The sequence below is a fragment of the Urocitellus parryii genome, chromosome 5 (genome assembly GCF_045843805.1).
Source record: "Urocitellus parryii isolate mUroPar1 chromosome 5, mUroPar1.hap1, whole genome shotgun sequence".
NCBI lineage: Eukaryota > Metazoa > Chordata > Mammalia > Rodentia > Sciuridae > Urocitellus > Urocitellus parryii.
This window is the reverse complement of record NC_135535.1, coordinates 202,452,894-202,472,021: the sequence shown is the minus strand read 5'-3', so window position 1 is coordinate 202,472,021 and position 19,128 is coordinate 202,452,894. Positions and strand designations below refer to the sequence as shown.

The window sequence follows — 19,128 nt, the reverse complement described above, 5'->3', positions numbered from 1 at the left end:
TGATTGCAGTAAGGATCTAGATTTATGATGACATGGAGACCATTGACTAATCCTCAATTTGATGTCATTTTATGTATTTTATTTTTTAATTAAAATAAAAAATCTTATTTTTAATTTGTGTTGCATATATGCCACACTAAGGAGTGTGAAGTGTGCAGTATTTTTCTCCTGTGTGAGTGTTCCAGAATTTTAGCCTAAATGGCCATATTTTAAAAATTAACACTTTGAATTTTAACAGGAAGGAAGTTTAACCCTGCTGAATTTAACACGTCTTATTTTTTTCAGGCATGTGGGCACATTCTCTGACAGTACAGGATTATCAAGACCTTATAGATCGAGGATGGCGAAGGTAAAGTTTTTTAATACAAAGATACTTTCTGCTGTTTTTCAGGTACTTCTTATAAAAAGTTTGCCTTTAGAATATTTTCTTGTTAGAAAGAGGTTTAATAAGGTGTTTGTTCTTTTGTGTAATTATTTTGTTTTTTAAAAAATATTAGGAAAATTTCAAGTAAACAGAGAAGTAGAGCCTCATGTATCTATCACTAAGCTTCAGAAGTTAGTAAAATTCTGCCAATCTTGTTTTATCCATTCTCATCGCTTCCCCTGTCTCCAGTCTCAAAACACTTCACAGCAAATTACGCCTAAATTATTATTACAGATAGCATATCCATATAGTCATAATAAATATGTATATTTAAGAGGGAAGGGATTTTTTTCCTTTTTAACATACCTACAATACCTTTATCACACTTTATAAAATAGTTCTTTCATTTTACCTTTCCTCAATCTACATTTTCTAGATTGTCTCAAAATCTATTTTTTAAAAATTCCATTAAGGGTTACTCATTGCTTTTGTAGAGTAGTTGTTTTTAGAGATGATTTTTAAGTAACTTGTGGATAAAGTTTCTTATGTAAATATAAGCAACATTAAGTAGTCTAATATTCTCTAAAGACATGGGATTAAACATATCAGTTAAAATGTTAATGACTTTAATTATGAAGTTCAAGAGGGAGGTGTAGGTCAGAAGTTGAGGATTTTTTATGCCATGATAAGGAACCTTATTATTTTTTAAGGTAGAGGGGAACCATGAAGAATTTTAAGAAACATATATGAGGGCTGGGGATGTGGCTCAAGCGGTAGCGTGCTCGCCTGGCATGAGTTCGGCCCGGGTTAGATCCTCAGCACCACATACCAACAAAGATGTTGTGTCTGCCGAGAACTAAAAAATAAATATTAAAAATTCTCTCTCTCTCTCTCTCTCTCTCTCTCTCTCTCTCTCTCTCTCTCTCTCTCTCTCTCCCCTCTCTCACTCTCTTTAAAAAAAAAAAAAGAAAGAAACATATATGATGGAATTTGATTTGAATAAGAGCATTCAGATGGCGGAGAGGAGTTTAAGGAAGTGATCATGGAGGCAGGAAGAAAGTTCCAGAAATTATTGCACCATCCAGATAGGAAATGATGAGGACTTGTGTGTTAGTGGCAGTGGAGATGGAGGGGAAGGGGCACATTTTAGCTCTAGAGAGCTTGTTGATAAGATACAGAGGTGAGTTAGAGGGGATAGTCTAAAAAGATCGACAGGTTTCTGGCTCAAGAACTGAATGAGTGGTTCTGCCATTAGCTGGGGTCTGGGATGCCTGGAGAGAGTTTAGTTTGTGGTATTTTATGCTTGTGATCATCCATGCCAGGGTTCACAGTGGTGGCGTCCATCAGCCCCACCTCATCACTATCGGTTTTCTTTCATTGACCTATGGTTTTGGGGTATTGGTGGTAGGCAAAGGCATCGAAGGGATGGCAGGTGCAGGTGAGAAGGTAATTGAGGCAGTTCACCTTGCTGTAAATATGTAAAGGTTTGAGAAGGAGAAGGCTGGCTTCTGGTGCTCGGTATACCTACTTGGAAGATGATTTTGGTTTTGAAGAGCAATTAAACCTAAATACATTTTTATACTAATCACTAAAGTTTTACCCTTAATTTAGTGTTCTTGTACTAACCTGTTTTGGCCCATGTGAACAGTGTAAGAAATTAACAAACTTTTTATAATTTTAGAAGCGGGAAGTATGTGTATAAACCTGTCATGAATCAGACATGCTGTCCTCAGTATACAATAAGGTAAGGGGATCTATCATGGGAAGACTGTGTGCTATTTTAAAGCAGAATCTTATGCTTTTTTATTATGAGTTCAGGTACACATTATAAGGAAAAACAAATGTCTTTTCGAATACTGATGCTATATTATTTATATGTTAACCAATAACTTTTAATAATAGCTTAATTGATCCTTATGTAAATAAAATATAAGAAAATGTTTCATTGCTTTATTTTTAGCATTCTAATTAATGGATGCTGTGAATATTGGTAAATATTCATAATACTTTTAGATACCAAATTTTTATAGGACTTAGCAGAGGAATCTCCATATTCTATTGTTGCTTCGCTGTGTTTATAGTCAGTCAAACCACAGGATCCGTGTAGTGGGAGGGCATAACTCCACTCTGCCATATACAGAGCCTACTTTTCTTACAGGGAAGACTTAAACCAAAAAGTCTATTTCTTGATTTTTTTTCATAACCTTTTGGGCCCTTTTGGATCTTTTCCTTTGTGCCCTCTCACCTCATTGCAATACAGAAGAATTTTCTTTCCTTTTCAGATTATAAAGGCCCTTTTTTTTGCCAGGTGTGGTGGCACATGCTCCTAATCCCCTTGGGAGGCTGAGGCAGGAGGATCACAAATTCAGTCCCAGCCTCTGCAATTTAGTGAGACTCTTGTCTCAAAATGAAAAATAAAAGTCCTCCTCCCTGATCTTAGGACAAACAGGATTCATTTCTTCTCATCATAGGCAGAGTTATCTGTCCTTGAGCACACACCCACCACAGGACCGAAGTAATTCAGATTTTGAGGATGGCACCAGAATATCTAAGAAATGACTGTCTCACAAATTAACAAGTGAATTACAACTCCAGACAGAGAGCACCTGTAATGAAACCTTTGAATCACCACTTGAAACCCCTGTTCCCCTTGATGGGCAGAATCACAGCCTCTGGGACAGGAGTCCCCTGTTTATCCTTTGCTAGAAAGCAGTAAAACTTCCTTTTCCCCTTTCATAAATAAATAAGTAAGTAAATAAAGGTCTGGGGATGTAACTTAGTGGTAGAGGTTCAATTCCTAATACCAAAACAAACTTACTTTTCTTTTTGTAGAAAATATGAAACTGCTTTTGAGTATGTATTTGTCCTCAGTTTTAATGTGTAAATATGTTCTAGATTTAAAAAAATCACAATTGTATCTCCCCATTTTTTGTCTGGTCTTTGCACCTGCCTCCCTTAATTGCTGTTAACTTGTTTTTGAGTTGTAGGCTATTTTGAGAATTTGGTGAAAGCCCAAACCCCTCTCTGTTTAAAGAAAAGCCTTGGGGGCATATAGACACAGATATATCACCTTCATGTCTTAATTTTAGGATAATTATGGACTCCCAATGGTCCACTGATTCCTAATGAAGAGTTTTCTCTTACCTAACTGGACATCAGATGGGCAGATGATAAAGAGAAAAGATTGGTGTGTGGTTTGCTGACACCGTCTCATTTATTCACATATAATAGAATACAGCATAGCTTTTGCCATCCTGTTTCAGCTTTCTTGGTTATGAGGAGATGACATCCTTCAAGGCAGAAGTCACTTTCTGGATTATGAGCAAGATACCCTGAGGATTTTTATGATAAGAAAAGGATGCTTTCAATTGGTTAAAGGAAAATTACCTAATTGTTACATGCAAAGCACTCTTTTAGGTGTATTGCCTTTATGAGAAGAGATTGAGTTAACTGCCAAATGTGATTTTTGAATTTCACCTGGAATCAAACATTTCCTGAACTAAATTGTTGCTCTTTACAGAATTTCTTTATATACCTTAATCTTATGGAGTCATTATTCATACTTCCTATTTAGACTGTTTTGTTCATTGTGAAATTATAATGAGAACTCAAGGAAGGGAAATTCAATCTCATAACTTGTCTTTTTTTTTTTTTTTTTGGTATCAGGGATTGAACTCACGGTCACTCAACCACTGAGCCACACCCTCAGCCCCCTTTTGTATTTTATTTAGAGACTGGGTCTCACTGAGTTTCTAAGTGCCTTGCTAAGTTGCTGAGGCTGGCTTTGAACTCACCATCCTCCTGCCTTATCCTCTCAAGCTGCTGAGATTATAGGCATGCGCCACTGTGCTCAGCTACAGTTTGTCTTTTTGATAGGCAGAGGTTAGGGATTGCCTGCCTAGCACATGGATCTCTCGTCATCATCATCTGGGGGATGCTCGTTGGCTCCGAGTTGAATCTCCATCTCATCATCTATTTGCCTTCTTTCTTTGATTATTCCCTTGTTTTAGGGAAGCTCATCTTCTAAAGTTTCCTGAGAAAAAGTACATGAGAAAAAATTTTTTGAGACTTTGCATGTCTGAAAATGTTTTAATTAACTCCTCAGAAGGGCTTTTTAGTTCTGCTGCGTATGGAAATGTAAGATGGGAGTAATTTTCCTCTGGAGTCTTCAAGGCTTTGCTCATTGTTGTGCTGTTGTTCAGAAGTCAGGTGGCATCTGATTCTCGTGCCTTTGTCTTTGGAAGATCTTTCATCCTTAGTGTTCTGATATTACACAATTTGGCTGTGTGTGTTGTTTTCGTCCATCGCACATGGCCTGGAGTGGGACCCTTCTGATCTGGGAAATCCTTTCATTCTTCAATTTGGGAAAATTTTCTTATATTATTTTGTTGATCTTCCTTCCTTTGTTTTTCTTTGAAGTGCTTTTATTCAGATATTGGACCTTTTGGACTGGTCCTCTGACTTTTTTAGGAGTGTACTGGGGATTGAATCAAGGGGCATTTGACCATTGGATCACATCCCCAGTCCTCTCTATTTTTTATTTTGTGATAGGTTCTCACTAAGCTGTTTAGGGCCTTTTTAAGTTGTTGAGGTTGGCCTCAAACTTTAGATCCTCTTGCCTTAGCCTCCCTAGTCTCTGGGATACTGGCATGCACCACCATGCCCTGCTTCTCTAATATTTTTCTTTTCACTTTTCCATCTATTTTTACTGAATTTTTTTTGGAAATTTCCTTAACTTTATTTTCCAAGTCTTTACCTTAATTTTTATTTCTCTTACCAGTCCTTCCTTCTGAGGGTCTTTTATTTTGGCCCATTTTCTGTTTTGTGTTGGGGGGAATGCCTGTTGCTCCATGGCTGTGGTAGCTAAGGAGAAAGAGATTTCTGAGGAGTTTTTAAGGTTTTTCTGCTTAGTCTAAACCTCCTGGTTACTTTGTGCCACCTGTTAGCTACCTATCTACACAGTAGCGGATGTCCTGGAGAATCTGATGACTTCAGGGTTCCAGTGTTCCACTGGAAATTCTGTGCACCCCGGTGGGGCTTACTTTCTATGAGCCTCGGGTTCGTTGATCTGGCTGGGCTCTTCTGTTGGGGAACATGTGGTTTGTTGTCAGGTCTGATCATACTTTGGAGAGAAAGAGTAACCCTCTGGTGTTCTGGGGCAGGGTTGGGAGCTCAGGATCAGGCTGTGGACCTCGTTTGAGCTTCTTGTTTTCAGTCCGTGTGCTGGCCGCCTGAAAGCTACCTGTGTAGGGGGAAGTCAAGGGGCAGAGGAGGGAGGGATCTGATGGCTGACTGCTTTGGAAATGGACTCTGAGGGAGCCCTTGAAAATCAGGGCTTGGCTTTCTTTGGTGACTGTCTGTACTCACTGTACTTCTGCTTACCCTTCTGGCGCTTCTCCCCTTCTCTTTTTCAACTTTGGTTTATGTGTTTTCCTTTCTCTTTTTCCCTTCCTCCTTCCCCCCCTTTCTCCTCACTATAGCATTAATGAAATTTAGTGTGGAATTAGAGGCTCCTGAAGCCCCATCTTTAACCAGAATCCCATGTATAACATTGTCCTCAGTGTCCTTGGTACTACCCAGATTGATTTTTGTTTCTTCAGAGTTTTAGTTTTCTTTAAAAATATTCGTTTTGCTTTTGTAGGTGCCGACCTTTACAGTTCCAGCCATCAAAATCTCACAAGAAAGTTTTGAAAAAAATGTTGAAATTTCTGGCTAAAGGGGAGATTTCCAAAGGAAATTGTGGGGGTAAGATGAAACTGGGTCTAAAATCTATTTACTTTAACATGACGAACCTTTTCGGCGTTCCCACTTTGAAACACCTCCTGTTAGGTCAGGGAGTGGGGTTGCTGTAATCATGTACTATTGAGATGACAGGGACTACATTCTGCCGTTCCAGTCATCCCCAGATCAAGGAAGGAGAGTTGAGCTTGGAAAGAAAATTGAGGATCATTTTCAAAATGGTGTGACTTTCTGGAGTTTATTGAAATTTTCATTTTTTGAATGTTTTGACAACTCATCTTAATTCCTATAATATGCTTATGAAGTCAGTGGAAAGTGAGCTGGGTGTATAGTGTATTCTAGTTGGTAGAATGTTTGCCTTGCATGCACAAAGCCCTGGGTTCAAACCCTAGCACCACACACACACACAAAAAAAAAAAAAAAAAAAATGAAAAAGAAAGTGGCATTATGTCTAGAGAAACAGGTATTTAGATACAGCCTATACAAGACTGCACTGTGTCTTTGCTGAGTAAGGGTTAGGTTTTCATTATTATTATTATTATTATTACTACTACTACTACTACCACCAGGGATTGGACTCAGGGGCACTTGACCAGTGAGCCACATCCCAGCCCTATTTTTTATTTTATTTATAGAGACAGGGTCTCACTGAGTTTCTTAGCACCTCATCTTTACTTTGACTGGCTTTAAAGTTGTGATTCTCCTGCCTCAGTCTCCCGAGCCATTGAGATTAAAGGTGTGCGCCACTGCACCTGGCAGGTTTTCTATATTTGAATAAGGCTTTCCTTCAAGAAATTATGTTATCTAAAGTTCTTTTTTATTTATCTGATGAATTTTAAATTTTGAGTGATTTTCCTAAGAGATGATTAGTAGCATTTAATTAACTTTGGTTACAGATTCTTAATGTTTTCAGAGTTTTTAGTCTTTTTCTTCTTCTTTTTTGGTATTAAACTCAGGGGCATTTGACCACTTGAGCCACATCCCCAGCCCTGTTTTGTAGTTTATTTTGAGACAGGGTCTTATTGAGTTGCTTAGTGCCTCACCATTGCTGAGGCTGGTTTTGAACTTTCGATCCTCCGGTTTCTGCCTCCGAGCTGCTGTGTTTTCTTTTTTAACCTTTACAAAAGGTTTCTTGTTGGCAGTGCCTAGAGCAAGAGTGTAAGAATTGGGAATGCTGTCTATTCTTAGAGCTCTTTTTCATAATTGCCATAGAAAACACCTAATCCTGAGAAACTCCTAGCTCGCTAATTCATTCCACAGTATGATTTCCATCCTAGCACCACCCGTGTCACTGCCTTATGCCCTGGAGATAGAGACCTGCATGAAAGGTTTTTGCCAGGCACAGCCCTGGGTGGACCAGGATTCAGGACAGTGTGGAACAGACTTGGTAGAGCTATGGGCACGGAAGAGGCCAGAGGCTTAATTGTATAGGTTCAGTGCTGATTGGAACATTGGAAACATCAGAATTTTGGTGCATCTCTGATTAGTTTTACTGGTACATACTCTTCAAGTTTAAATAGATTTTTGTTTGCTAGTTAATATGCAGGTTCTTTTTTTTTGAATATGGGAATCATGTTCTAAGTTTCAAAAATTAACATGTAGATAAGCTTTGAGGATGCTGTCCCTTTGTAAATTGATGGTTGCGTAACTTTTTGCATAGTTTTTGCATTTGGCTCTTTGTCTGGTTTCGAGCTTCTAAATTATTTATGTCTGGAACTTAATTCAAGGAATGATGCATTCATTAGGGTAAAAGCCTAAACAGCTGTGACAAAAAGACACCAAAACCCAGTGGCTACACAGTGCTGGCAGTCGGTTTCTTCCTTCACGTCCATTGTGGTGTTCTGGGTAGAACTTGAGCTTTGCTCCCCTTTGGCCATTCTGGGACTCACTTCAACATTTGATTTCCCAGGTCACTCTGTTTTTTTTTTTTAACCCAGCCAGAGAGATGGGTAAAGATAGAAGTCCTAGGTCACAGTTTTCCTTTAAGTGAGACAAAATTAGGTCTTTTGTCGTTGGGGATTTGGTCACAACTTGAAGAGTGATGGGCAGTGCCTTCAGTTGGGGCACCATGGTTTCAAGGACAGCTCTCCTGCTTTGAAAGGAGGAGAATGGATTTGGTGGATACACAGTAGTTTCTCTGTGCTAGAAATAGGGGCATTATAGTTCTGTATTTATCTTGGCCATGTCAAATGACCCCAACCGATGGGCTTTCTTTTCTTCTGGCTTTTAGATGAGCCCATGGATTCCACGGTGGAGGATGCTGTTACAGGTGACTTTGCATTAATAAATAAATTGGATATAAAGTGTGATCTTAAAACTCTCAGTGATGACCTCAAAGAGAGCTTAGAGAATGAAGAGATGAAGAAAGAAAAACACTCAAAGAAGGAAGAATCAAATGAATCAATTCATTCACAAGCTATAGAAGAGAAGTTGGGCTCTGGTGAACCATCACATTCAATTAAAGTTCATACTGTTCCTAAGCCAGGTAATGAACATTTGATATCAAGTTATATTAACTGCTTTTCTTTTCGCTTGAGTCACTGTGGTGCTTGGCTTTCATGTCATCTGTAACGTAGAGCCCTGTTTTATACTAGAAGAGACTACCTATATTTAGATGAACAAATCATGTCTTTTTAAACCATTGTGCTTAAAATCCTGAAATAATATCCTTATTTTCCCCAAATACAGTCATTTCAAAAATTCTATTTCATTACATTATAACCTTAGAGGCTTGAGAATTAGATTTTTGTTAATGAAAAGGTATGGTGAGGGCTGGGGTTCTGGCTCAGTTGGTAGAGCACTCGCCTCAACGTGTGAGGTCCTGGGTTTAATCCTCAGCACCGTGTAAAAACAAATAAATAAAGCAAAGGTATTGTGTCCATCTACAACTAAAAGAAAGAAAGAAAGAAAGAAAAGATATGGTGATAAAAAATAAAAATGAGATTATAGGTATTATGTCCAAATGCAGATATTTTGAAATTCTTAAGTTTATCATTCAAATTTTTAATAGTTATAATTCATTTTCATTTAAAAAGTCTATATTTTCATGCTTAATTTTAATAAGGTAAGACTTTTTCCTATGTTCTCATTTATAAAAAAAGTTAGGTTTAAAAAATTCACACACTAAAAAAAAAATTCACACACTATTAAATGGGTTTTTTACCTATAAAATTTTTACCTATAAAATTTTCAAAATTATTTCATAAAATATGAAGTTGGATAGTTTTTGAATTAATTTCTATTCATTCAAAATGATGCCAGGAGTTATTCTTTTAGTATTATAATTTTTTTTTGGTTCGAAATTATTTTATAGAAGTCAAAGTGCAGAGAACTTTCCATTGGCACTTTTAAAATATTTTTTACATAAGTCATTCATGGTATTTAAATTGATGTTAGTCTAAGATTTCATCCTAATTAATAAAAATAGTCCAATGAAATATTATGTTTAGAGAATTTCTTTCAACCCTAATTCTTTTGTGTTGTACAGGGTCAGCTCTTTTATTTATTTATTTATTTTGGTACCAGGGACTGAGCCACATCCCCAGCCCTGTTTTGTATTTTATTTAGAGACAGGGTCTCACTGAGTTGCTTAGCACCTCACTTTTGCTGAGGTTGGCTTTGAATTCATGATCGTCCTCCCTCAGCCTCCTGAGCCTCTGGGATTATAGGTGTGTGCCACCATGCCTGGCTATTTATTTCTTCTTATAAATATTACTTATAGCTAGTTAAATTTCTAAAAAGTTTTTCATTACAGAGGATTTCAAACGTAGGCCAGTGTAGATAGAATAGTACAATGAACGTCATGTCTCCTGTCCTTGTTTGATATAATTCTTTACTGATTACAGTCACTATGTTTTATCTCTGCCCAAATCTAGTTCCTCCTCCTAGTGTCATACTGAAGCAAATTTTAGATACTATACCATATTCTTTAGAATTCATCCCTAAAAGATAAGAACTTGAAAAAAATATATTCACAATACCATTATTATACCTAAGTAAAATTTCATAATGCCATTGAATATTCAGTGTTCAGATTCCAGTTTTTAAATATTGGTTTGTGTCAAGAATCAGATGATTCCAACACAACTGGTTAATGCATTTAAAAAAATCTTTTTTTGAACTGTAGGTTTCTCTTCTGTTGTTCCCCTTTGTTAACTTTCAGGTTATTACTTGTTGAAGAAAGTGAGTTGTTTTTCGTGGGTTGTTTGTCCCACTCTTTGTAACTAACTGATCATATCTGCAAATGCAGTTTAACCGTTCTTTGGCCACCTATAAATTGATAGTTGGATCTAGAACTTTTAACCAAGTTCAGGGCTAAGTTTTCTTTTATTCTTTTGAAGGGGGGAAGTTTTAATCATCTTAGGATATTATTTATTTGAGGCTTGTTAAGGTTACTCTATGGGTCATTGAATTTCCTTTCAGAAGATATAAATGTCTGGGTGCCTCTCTCTCTCTCTCTTTTTTTTTTTTTTAATATTTATTGAGTTGTAGATGAACGCGCACAGTATCTTTATTTATTTTCATGTGGTGCTGAGAATCCAATGCAGTGCCTTACACGTGTGAGGCCAGCACTCTACCACTGAGCTACAGCCCCAGCCCCATGGGTGCCTCTCTTTTCTTAGTGTTAATAGTCATAGCTTCTCAGTACCTAAATCTTGTTTATTAATTATATATTCTAATTCTCTCATTCATTCATTTATTCATCCACTGCCATCAGTGCTGTCAGGAATTGCCTCTAGAAATGTGGGTTAAACAAGCAGAAGATATTTGATTGGATATGTTCTTTCTACTTACAAAGGCAGAGAAATGGGTGGTATTTTAAGAGATTTTTCAATAGTAAGAACTGCCTTGAAAAGTTTCAGTGACACTTTCCTTTTTTGTCAATTCTTGCTTTTGAGGTAGAATTGCAATTTGAACCTAGAGCCTCTTCCCCAGAACTAACTTAACTGTTAGAACTCTTGGGACTGTAGAATTTTTGAGATTCTTGAAAAAACATTTTTAGAGCCAAGTGTGATTGGTCTAATATTTTGAAACTCTTTTTAGGCAAAGGGGCTGATTTGAGTAAGCCTCCATGTCGAAAAGCAAAGGAAATCCGGAAAGAAAGAAAAAGGTTAAAACTCATGCAGCAAAATCCAGCTGGAGAACATGAGGGTTTCCAGGCTCAAGGTCAGCCACCATCTTTGTTCCCACCAAAGGCTAAATCCAACCAGCCCAAATCACTTGAAGATTTAATTTTTGAATCTTTGCCAGAGAATGCGTCACACAAGTTAGAGGTATTTTGGAGGTTTTTAATTTGTTGATGTTTGTTTGTTTTTGGGTACTTTATTTTCTTTGAAATTATTTGCCTATACTTTGATATTTTAAATTATGAGAAATGAAGGAGAATTGGGGTTTTACTAAGTTAGCTACTATTTGAGAGAAATATCCACTTCTTCAAAAAGAATTTTTGAAAATATTTGAGGCAACCAGCTACTAAAATTCTGAAAATTATTCCAGTTTTAGCATGTTGTTATGGTTTTTGTATCCTTTGAAATTAAGTAGTTAAAAAAAAAGAAAAATACTCTTCAGAATTTCATTTTAGAAATTTAGGTAGCAAAAGGTAGTTTAGATAGTAAGAGACTAGATCGCACTAGGAAAATCACTGTTTTACCTGTTAGAGTATTCTGATCTGATGAAGACATCAATCAGTGTCATATATGCAAGCCAGCAGCTGAGAATCAACCTAGCAGTATTAAGTTATACTGAAAAATTCCTTGCTCGTTAAGTAGTCCCAATCAATTTGGGCATGATATGAATGTTTTAGAGTTAAAATTCTCTTTTTTTCCAAATTGACTTACATTTCTAGATCAATTTCAGATTTCTTAGTATTAATTTTACTTATATAAAATTCTCAGCTGGGCACAGTGGCATGTGCCTGTAATCCTAGTTGCTCTGGTGGCTGGGGGTGGGGCTGAGGCTGGAGGATTCAAAGTTTGAGCTAGCCTGGGCAACATAGAGAGACCTATCTCCAAGTACACAAATAGATAAAAATAAAAAAAAATATTCTCTAAGACATTTATTGTAATGATTTCATTATATATTGTCATACTTGATTAGTAACTAATCAGCCTTTGAATTTATAACTTAATATCATCTAAGAATATCACTTAATGTTTAACCTAATACTAAAGATTAGCTTTGATGCATTCTAAACCTTAGAGCAATATATGTATTATCAAACTTAAATTTTATTTTAATAACTTTGATTATTATAACTCTGATTTTGGTATTGATTTTTCCTCCACAAAATCAATTGTAAAGAGAATTGAGTACATTACCTAAAATATTTTATAAAGAGACCTTATAAAGAGACTTTATCTTTTGATTATAAATAGTAATATATTCAGGGAATCAACCATACCTCATATAACAGTTCTATAAGCATAAACTTTTGCTTCTTTTTTTGTATTTGGAATGGAACCCAGGGCCGCACATACACAAGGCAAGCGCTCTGCCACTGAACGACATCCCCAGCCATTCATTCATTCATTCAATTATTTATTTATTTTTGTGGCACTAATGTTTGAACATAGGGCCTTGCACATGCTAGGTAAATGCTTTACCACTGAGCTACATCCTCAGTCCCCCCTCTCCACCTTTTAAACATGTTTTTTTTTTTTGAGATACCATCTCTGAAGTTACCCAGACTGGCTTCGAACTTTTGATCCTCCTCCTTCAGCCTCCCAAGTAGCTGGGATTCCAAGTGTGCACCATCACACCCAGCCCACTATTGCTTTTTTAATGTTATGGGTCCCAGGATGTATAGAGATTCGTTATCCACTGGATGTCACTCTCTTCATGTAGGAATTACTTCTCATGGCACTCAAGAACAGTTATGGCTTTATTATATTGCATTTGATTTTGTTTTATTGTTGTGCTTTGCTAATACTTTTAACTGGTTAGTAAATAATTAATGATAAAATATATATTAGCTATTACCATATTCAATTATTGCTTTTAATTCATCCTCATTTTATATATGAGAAAACTAAGTCACAGAGAGGTTAATTTCCTTGACCAAGATGGTGACAATGTGAGATTTGAGCAAAAGAAGTCTAATTTCAGAGTCTTCCTTTTTACCAGGCTATGAAGGAAAGCTTTATGAGGATTATTATTTTTATTTATTTAACGGAGTTGTAAATTTAAAGTTAGAAATGATAAATGAAAATGTTCAAAAAATATGTTCACAGTTTCAGTCTTTCCGACTGACTTATTGATGGCGATTTGTTTACAGCTAACATTAAGGAGTGTGTATTTATGCTTTTGCCATGAGTGCTAGAAGAATCCTGCTTGTGTGCAGTACACAGGCTCACATGTTCAGCCATCAGAGGTGAGGCTTAGAGCTCAGAGGAATCCTCCTCTGTCAGTTTAAGGAGTGTAGAACTTGCAGAAATCACTTCTTTATTAACTAGTTGATTTTTTTCATAATGTTCATGATTTTTACATTTATGCTTTAATATTTGCTGAAACTTTTTTTTGTGGTGTGGGAATTACTGCTGATGCATATTCTACAGAATGAATAAATGAATTAATTAATGAACATTGTTTTTTAACTCCTTCTGAAGGTGAGGGTGGTGAGATCATCTCCACCAAGTTCTCAGTTCAAAGCCACATTTCAGGAGTCTTACCAGGTCTATAAACGATACCAGATGGTTATTCACAAGGACCCACCTGACAAACCAACTGTGAGCCAGGTCAGCAGGGCAATTGTCATTTTTCTGTGCAAACAGAACTTTCCCCTTCATTTGGTATCATTGTATGAAATCTTGATTTATTTGTGGTACATTTTACTTATATTCAGTTTGCAGCTTATCTGCACAGAGATAAGACTGACTTTAATAGACATTCTGAAAGTGCAAATGGTACCCAGTGTCATGTCAAGTGCCAGTTTTGTGTAATTTCAAAGTGGAAAGTAACATGTAAAGTTTATATAAAGTCACTACATCTGGATGCATTTACCTGAAAGTGAGAGAGCTCTAAGGTGAAATAACTGAGAAAAATATATTTCTATGTTAGACATGTTTTGTCCAACATGGTTAGTGTGCTTTATCCATATTTAAAAGTTATCTGTAGAAATAGTCATAGCTAAATTATTATGTTAATGTGCTACCCATGCACAATTGAGTGGGGCTGGAAAACTCAGGCAGCAGAGTGTTTCAATGGATGTCCTCATAACCTTATTGTAATTTTGTAAATCACATGACCCAAGGAAAAAATCTGGAAGGGAAAGCAAGCTTAAACCACTTCACATAAGTGAGGGTGCAAAAGTGGTGGCCATGGCCACGATCAGCAGCAGTGCTGATTAGTGCACGCAGAGCTGCAGTTGACCGGTACAGAGAGAACCAGAGTGAAACAAAGATAGACTTCCTGGCCTTTTGCGAGTTGGTCATGGCATTAGTGCACAGTCCACACTTAGGTTGGGTGCCAGTCAGCCTACTCCAGAGGATCTTGTTTTTATGAGAAATTCCAATGCTGAGCTTTGGAAGTGGATTTGCGGAGATCTTACTCTAGCCTCACCTTCAGAAGCACATCATCAGCTGGAGGTGTTTCAATAGCATTTGCTTGTATTTTCCTTGCTCTGAAGGTGAGGTTAGTACCTGTCTCCTTTGAGGACCCAGAGTTCAAGTCGTCCTTCAGCCAGTCCTTTTCTTTATATGTCAAGTATCAAATGGCCATACACCAGGATCCGCCTGATGAATGTGGAAAGACTGAGGTACTGTTTGCTAAAACGTTTTTTCCTTTGTTGATGAGGTTGTCTGAGAAGAAGCATAATATGTATATATAACCTTCTTGTGCCATTTTCTTACCTGTTAAATTGAGGGGATCTTCCTTTCATTGTGATTTGCTTAACTGTTGGGAGAATGAGTCATACTTGTGAGCATTTTGAGTCCTTCAGAAAAAAGATTCAAGATATGTCCTCCTGCAGGGTTTTCTTGAGGAACCTGGATGTAGGGTGCTTGTGGGTTCAGTTGTTCAGCCTAGGTCAGCAGACATTTGACTAAGGACCAATGTGTGCCAGATGGTGTGCCACAGAACCCAGGGAAGAATCTGTCTTCAAGGGATTGATGTTCAGCTGGGAAGGACAGACCAGGGAAGTAGGAGGGGGAGAGTGACTATACTGAGGTTATTACTTAGAGCATCACTTAACAAGCATTTATGAGGTCCTATATTTTCTAGGCCTGGGATATTGAATGAATAAGAGACCGCATGTCGCCACAGTGGGGTAGTTAGGTGTTAGAAGAAGGGTGCCAGCAGACAAAGAGGAATTAAGAATTTTGATTTTTTTGTTTGTTCGTTTAATTGCTCTTGTTTTTTTTAATGGCACAAAATGTGTAAGCTAAAGAGAGGATTAATAAGGCAGGAGTCGGCCCTCCATGTTCCCTGAGAAAAGGCTGATTTTGCAGGCTCTTACAGTCTTCTGATTAAAAGGTGTGATTTGTAGGTGAATAGCATCATTGTGCCCTCAAATGCAGAATCTCAGGCCTCGTCACTAGGTCTAGTCAGTCAGAATCTGTATTTTTTAAAATGTTTATTTATTTTTTAGTTGTTGCACACAATACCTTTATTTATATGTGATGCTGAGGATCTAACCCACAGCCTCGCTCATGCTAGACGAGCGCTGTACCACTGAGCGACAACTCCAGCCCCAGAATCTGCATTTAAAATTTTTTTTTTTTTTAGTTGTAGATGTACGCATTCCTTCATTTTATTTATTTATTTTTATGTGGTGCTGGGGACTGAACCCAGTGCCTCACATGTGGGAGGCAAGCTCTCTGCCACTGAGCCACAACCCCAGCCCCTGAATCTGCATCTTAAAGGAGGTCTCCAGGTTTGAAAAATGCTGACCTGGGTTCCCCCACTGAGATGCACAGCTGGGGTCCATGTATTTTCTGGTAATAAGGATTCTGCTGAGCCTTGAAACTCCTTTTGATAGTTTCCTGGGTCTGTCTTTTTCTGAACTTTGCCTCTTCCCCCTGCTCTGGAAACTGAGGCTTTGTACCTGCCTCCTTACCATTCTCCACGTGGTGTAGTGTGTTCACCCTGAGTCTTTCCCTCAACCTTTCCCTGACAGCTTCACTGTCTTGTGCAGGTCAATGCACGTACTTACTGCAGTGGTCCAGGTATTGGAAGTCTAGTTTCAGGGACAGGTAAGAAGTTCCCACATTGTTGGAATTAGGATTGAGTTCGTAGGGAGAGCCAGCTTGGTGTGGGACTGGAGGTTAGAGAGATTTTTTTTTTTTTTTTTTTTTTTTTTTGAGAGATGTACTCGCTGAACCAAACCTGCACAGATGAGGAAGTGTTTGTAGGTCCAAAGAGACAAGAGCATTGTGGGCAACAGGACTAGGATGTGTGGAGCTGTGCTTGTCAAAATCCTGTGCTGTGATTGAGAAACCATTTGACTTAGTATGGCCAGAGTATTGGGTTTGTGTTATGTGATAGCAGAGGCTTTTGGAGATTTAAGTAAGACCCACATTTTCAAAAAAAAAAATATTATTTGGGATATACATAAAACTCCTAAGTACCTATCTTCAATAGTTCTCAACATGCTGCCATTTTAATTTTATATCTCTCCATAGTTTTTTGTTGTTGCTTTGCTGGGTTATTTTATACCAAGTCTTAGATATAATTTGATCTGTATTTCAGTAGGTATCTCAACTTATTGCCAAAGTGGAACATTCAGGTATGTGCCTCCTAATGGAGTCCAATGCATATAAAGCACTGCCTAAGGAACATTCTTGCTAAAAAAATGGAATCTGGATCTGTTTTTTTTTTTGTTTGTTTGTTTGTTTTTTTTAAAGAGAGAGAGAGAGAGAGAGAGAATTTTTTTAATACTTATTTTTTAGTTTTCGGCGGACACAACATCTTTGTTTGTATGTGGTGCTGAGGATCGAACCCAGGCCGCATGCATGCCAGGTGAGCGAGCTACCGCTTGAGCCATATCCCCAGCCTTGGAATCTGGATCTGTACAAGCTTCTAGATCTAATTACCAGTTCACCAGAAAGATAAGGGCTAAAATAACACTTGGGTAATTTGTATGGTAAATAACCTAGTTTATTTTAATAAATAAACACCATTTCAAAGAAAAGAAGGAACTCTGTTCTTGATTAAAAGTTAGAAACTTGGGGCTGGGGATGTGGCTCAAGCGGTAACGCGTTCGCCTGGCATGCGTGGGGCACTGGGTTCAATCCTTGGCACCACATAAAAATAAAATAAAGATGTTGTGTCCACTGAAAACTAAAAAATAAATATTAAAAAAAATTCTCTCTCTCTCTCTAGGAAAAAAAAAAAAGAAACTTAAAAAAGAAAGTATCTACAATACCACCCTCACACTCAACAAAATGCACAAGAATTATATCATGTAATGCCTAGTACATATTCAGTTTTCTCTAGTTATTTCAAAAAAATGCCTTTTTATATTTGGTTTGTTTGAATCAGGATTTCTTTTGATACTCTTATAAGTATTAGAACAAATTTTTCTTTTTGAAAATCACATTTTCTTTAAGAAATTAGCTCATTTATCTTAGAATTAATTTTGCTTCTTTTTATTGATTATTTTTGAAAATGCAAGCAAAAAGTGCCATGAATGTGATATTTATGGGTGTGTTTGTATGTGTGTGACCTCTCTCTTTGGATGTATGGGAAGTGCATATATGTGAGTATGTAAGTATGTGCATCACACATGCATATTTATATCATACATGCATATTTATGTCACGTACCATGTACGCACTTACGTGCACACATACACACATTTCCCTCTCTTTCTTAGATGTAATGTTCTAGACACAACTCTGTATGCCACACTTACTGTTTGTATTCTGAAGGTCTTCCGTAGCAGTATGTGGAGAAGTTTTTTCATCCCATTCTGTAGCTGCGTGGTACGCTTGATGAAAGTACCATAGTTCTTTCAAATAGAGCTTTATTGATGGCCATTTATTATTTCTAGTCCTTTGCTGTTACACAGTGTTGCAGTAAGTACCCTTATGCATAGAATTTTTGTGTTTTCATTAGTTCGTCTTTGTTATAGGTTTCACCCAGATTGCTGGGTCACCGCTAGCCTCCTCTTCAGAGGGGTTCCCTTCCTTAGGAGCTGTCCAGTTAGCATCACTCTAGCAGTTCATGAGAATGCCTGCTCCTCCACGGCAGTGCTCATGGAATAGTAGGCAAACGTTTTGGGTTTGGATTTTTGCCATATAGACGGAAATGAAATTTCTGTGTTGGTTTAATTTATATCCTTTTATTATAAGTGTAGTTGAGCATAATTTCATAGGTTTAAAGGCCATTAGTGTTTTTTTTTTTCCCCTATAAAACATTTGATCAGATTTTTGCTCATTTTTTTTGAGAGGTACTGGGAATTTTTTACATATGTTTTATTTTTTCACTTTTTTTTTTTTACTTTGTTTATGGTGTTTTCTCATGCAAAAGTTGATTTTTATGTTATCACATAATCTATGGGCCAAAATTGGTAGAGCTTATTGGTAAATAAGGTCTTTGGACTCTAATGTTAATGTGATAGGGAATTATTTAAGGATTTTAAATAAGGGAGGTGTAAATTCTGTTTACTTGTTAAGAAACTTTATGGGGCAAGAGAAACTAAAGTTGAACTGATTTTTTTTTCTTTTTTGCAGTGCTAGGGATCGAACCCAGAGTGTTGGTATATCCAGGCAAGTGCTCCACCACTGAGCAGCATCCCCTGTCCTGTGAACTAATTATTTACTTGCATATGTAATTCAGAACTTCTGGCCTTATTTGATCCTTGGTGTATCTTTTCTCTGTAATGGTTTCTCTCAGGCAGGCATGTGATAGTAGAGCTGAATGCTGTCACTTTAGGTCTCATGTTCTCACAGTGATCTAAGTAAAAATTAATTCATGATTCCTTCCTGATGGTTTCAGTTAAAAGTCCCAAGGCAGGTGCTGATTGGCACATCTTCAGATATATCCTTATCTCCGAGACTGAGCAAGTTCACAGTGGCTGGGACTATGAG

At 37.2% G+C, this 19,128-nt stretch overlaps 1 protein-coding gene across 10 annotated transcripts in view; it reads left to right on the top strand.

Moving 5' to 3' along the window:
- The window catches only part of Ate1 (arginyltransferase 1), a 142,808-nt gene that overhangs the window by 2,554 nt on the left and 121,126 nt on the right, over positions 1-19,128 (top strand). For 4 of the 10 annotated variants that reach the window (XM_026384172.2, XM_026384171.2, XM_026384174.2 and 1 more), the window contains 7 exons: positions 286-349; positions 2,046-2,108; positions 6,006-6,109; positions 8,334-8,588; positions 11,147-11,376; positions 13,708-13,836; positions 14,727-14,855. In XM_026384172.2, coding sequence (XP_026239957.2) covers positions 286-349; positions 2,046-2,108; positions 6,006-6,109; positions 8,334-8,588; positions 11,147-11,376; positions 13,708-13,836; positions 14,727-14,855 — 974 coding nt within the window. The remainder of the gene's footprint in view (positions 1-285; positions 350-2,045; positions 2,109-6,005; positions 6,110-8,333; positions 8,589-11,146; positions 11,377-13,707; positions 13,837-14,726; positions 14,856-19,128) is intronic. The other 6 variants (XM_026384177.2, XM_026384175.2, XM_026384178.2 and 3 more) reach the window with 3 other exon arrangements.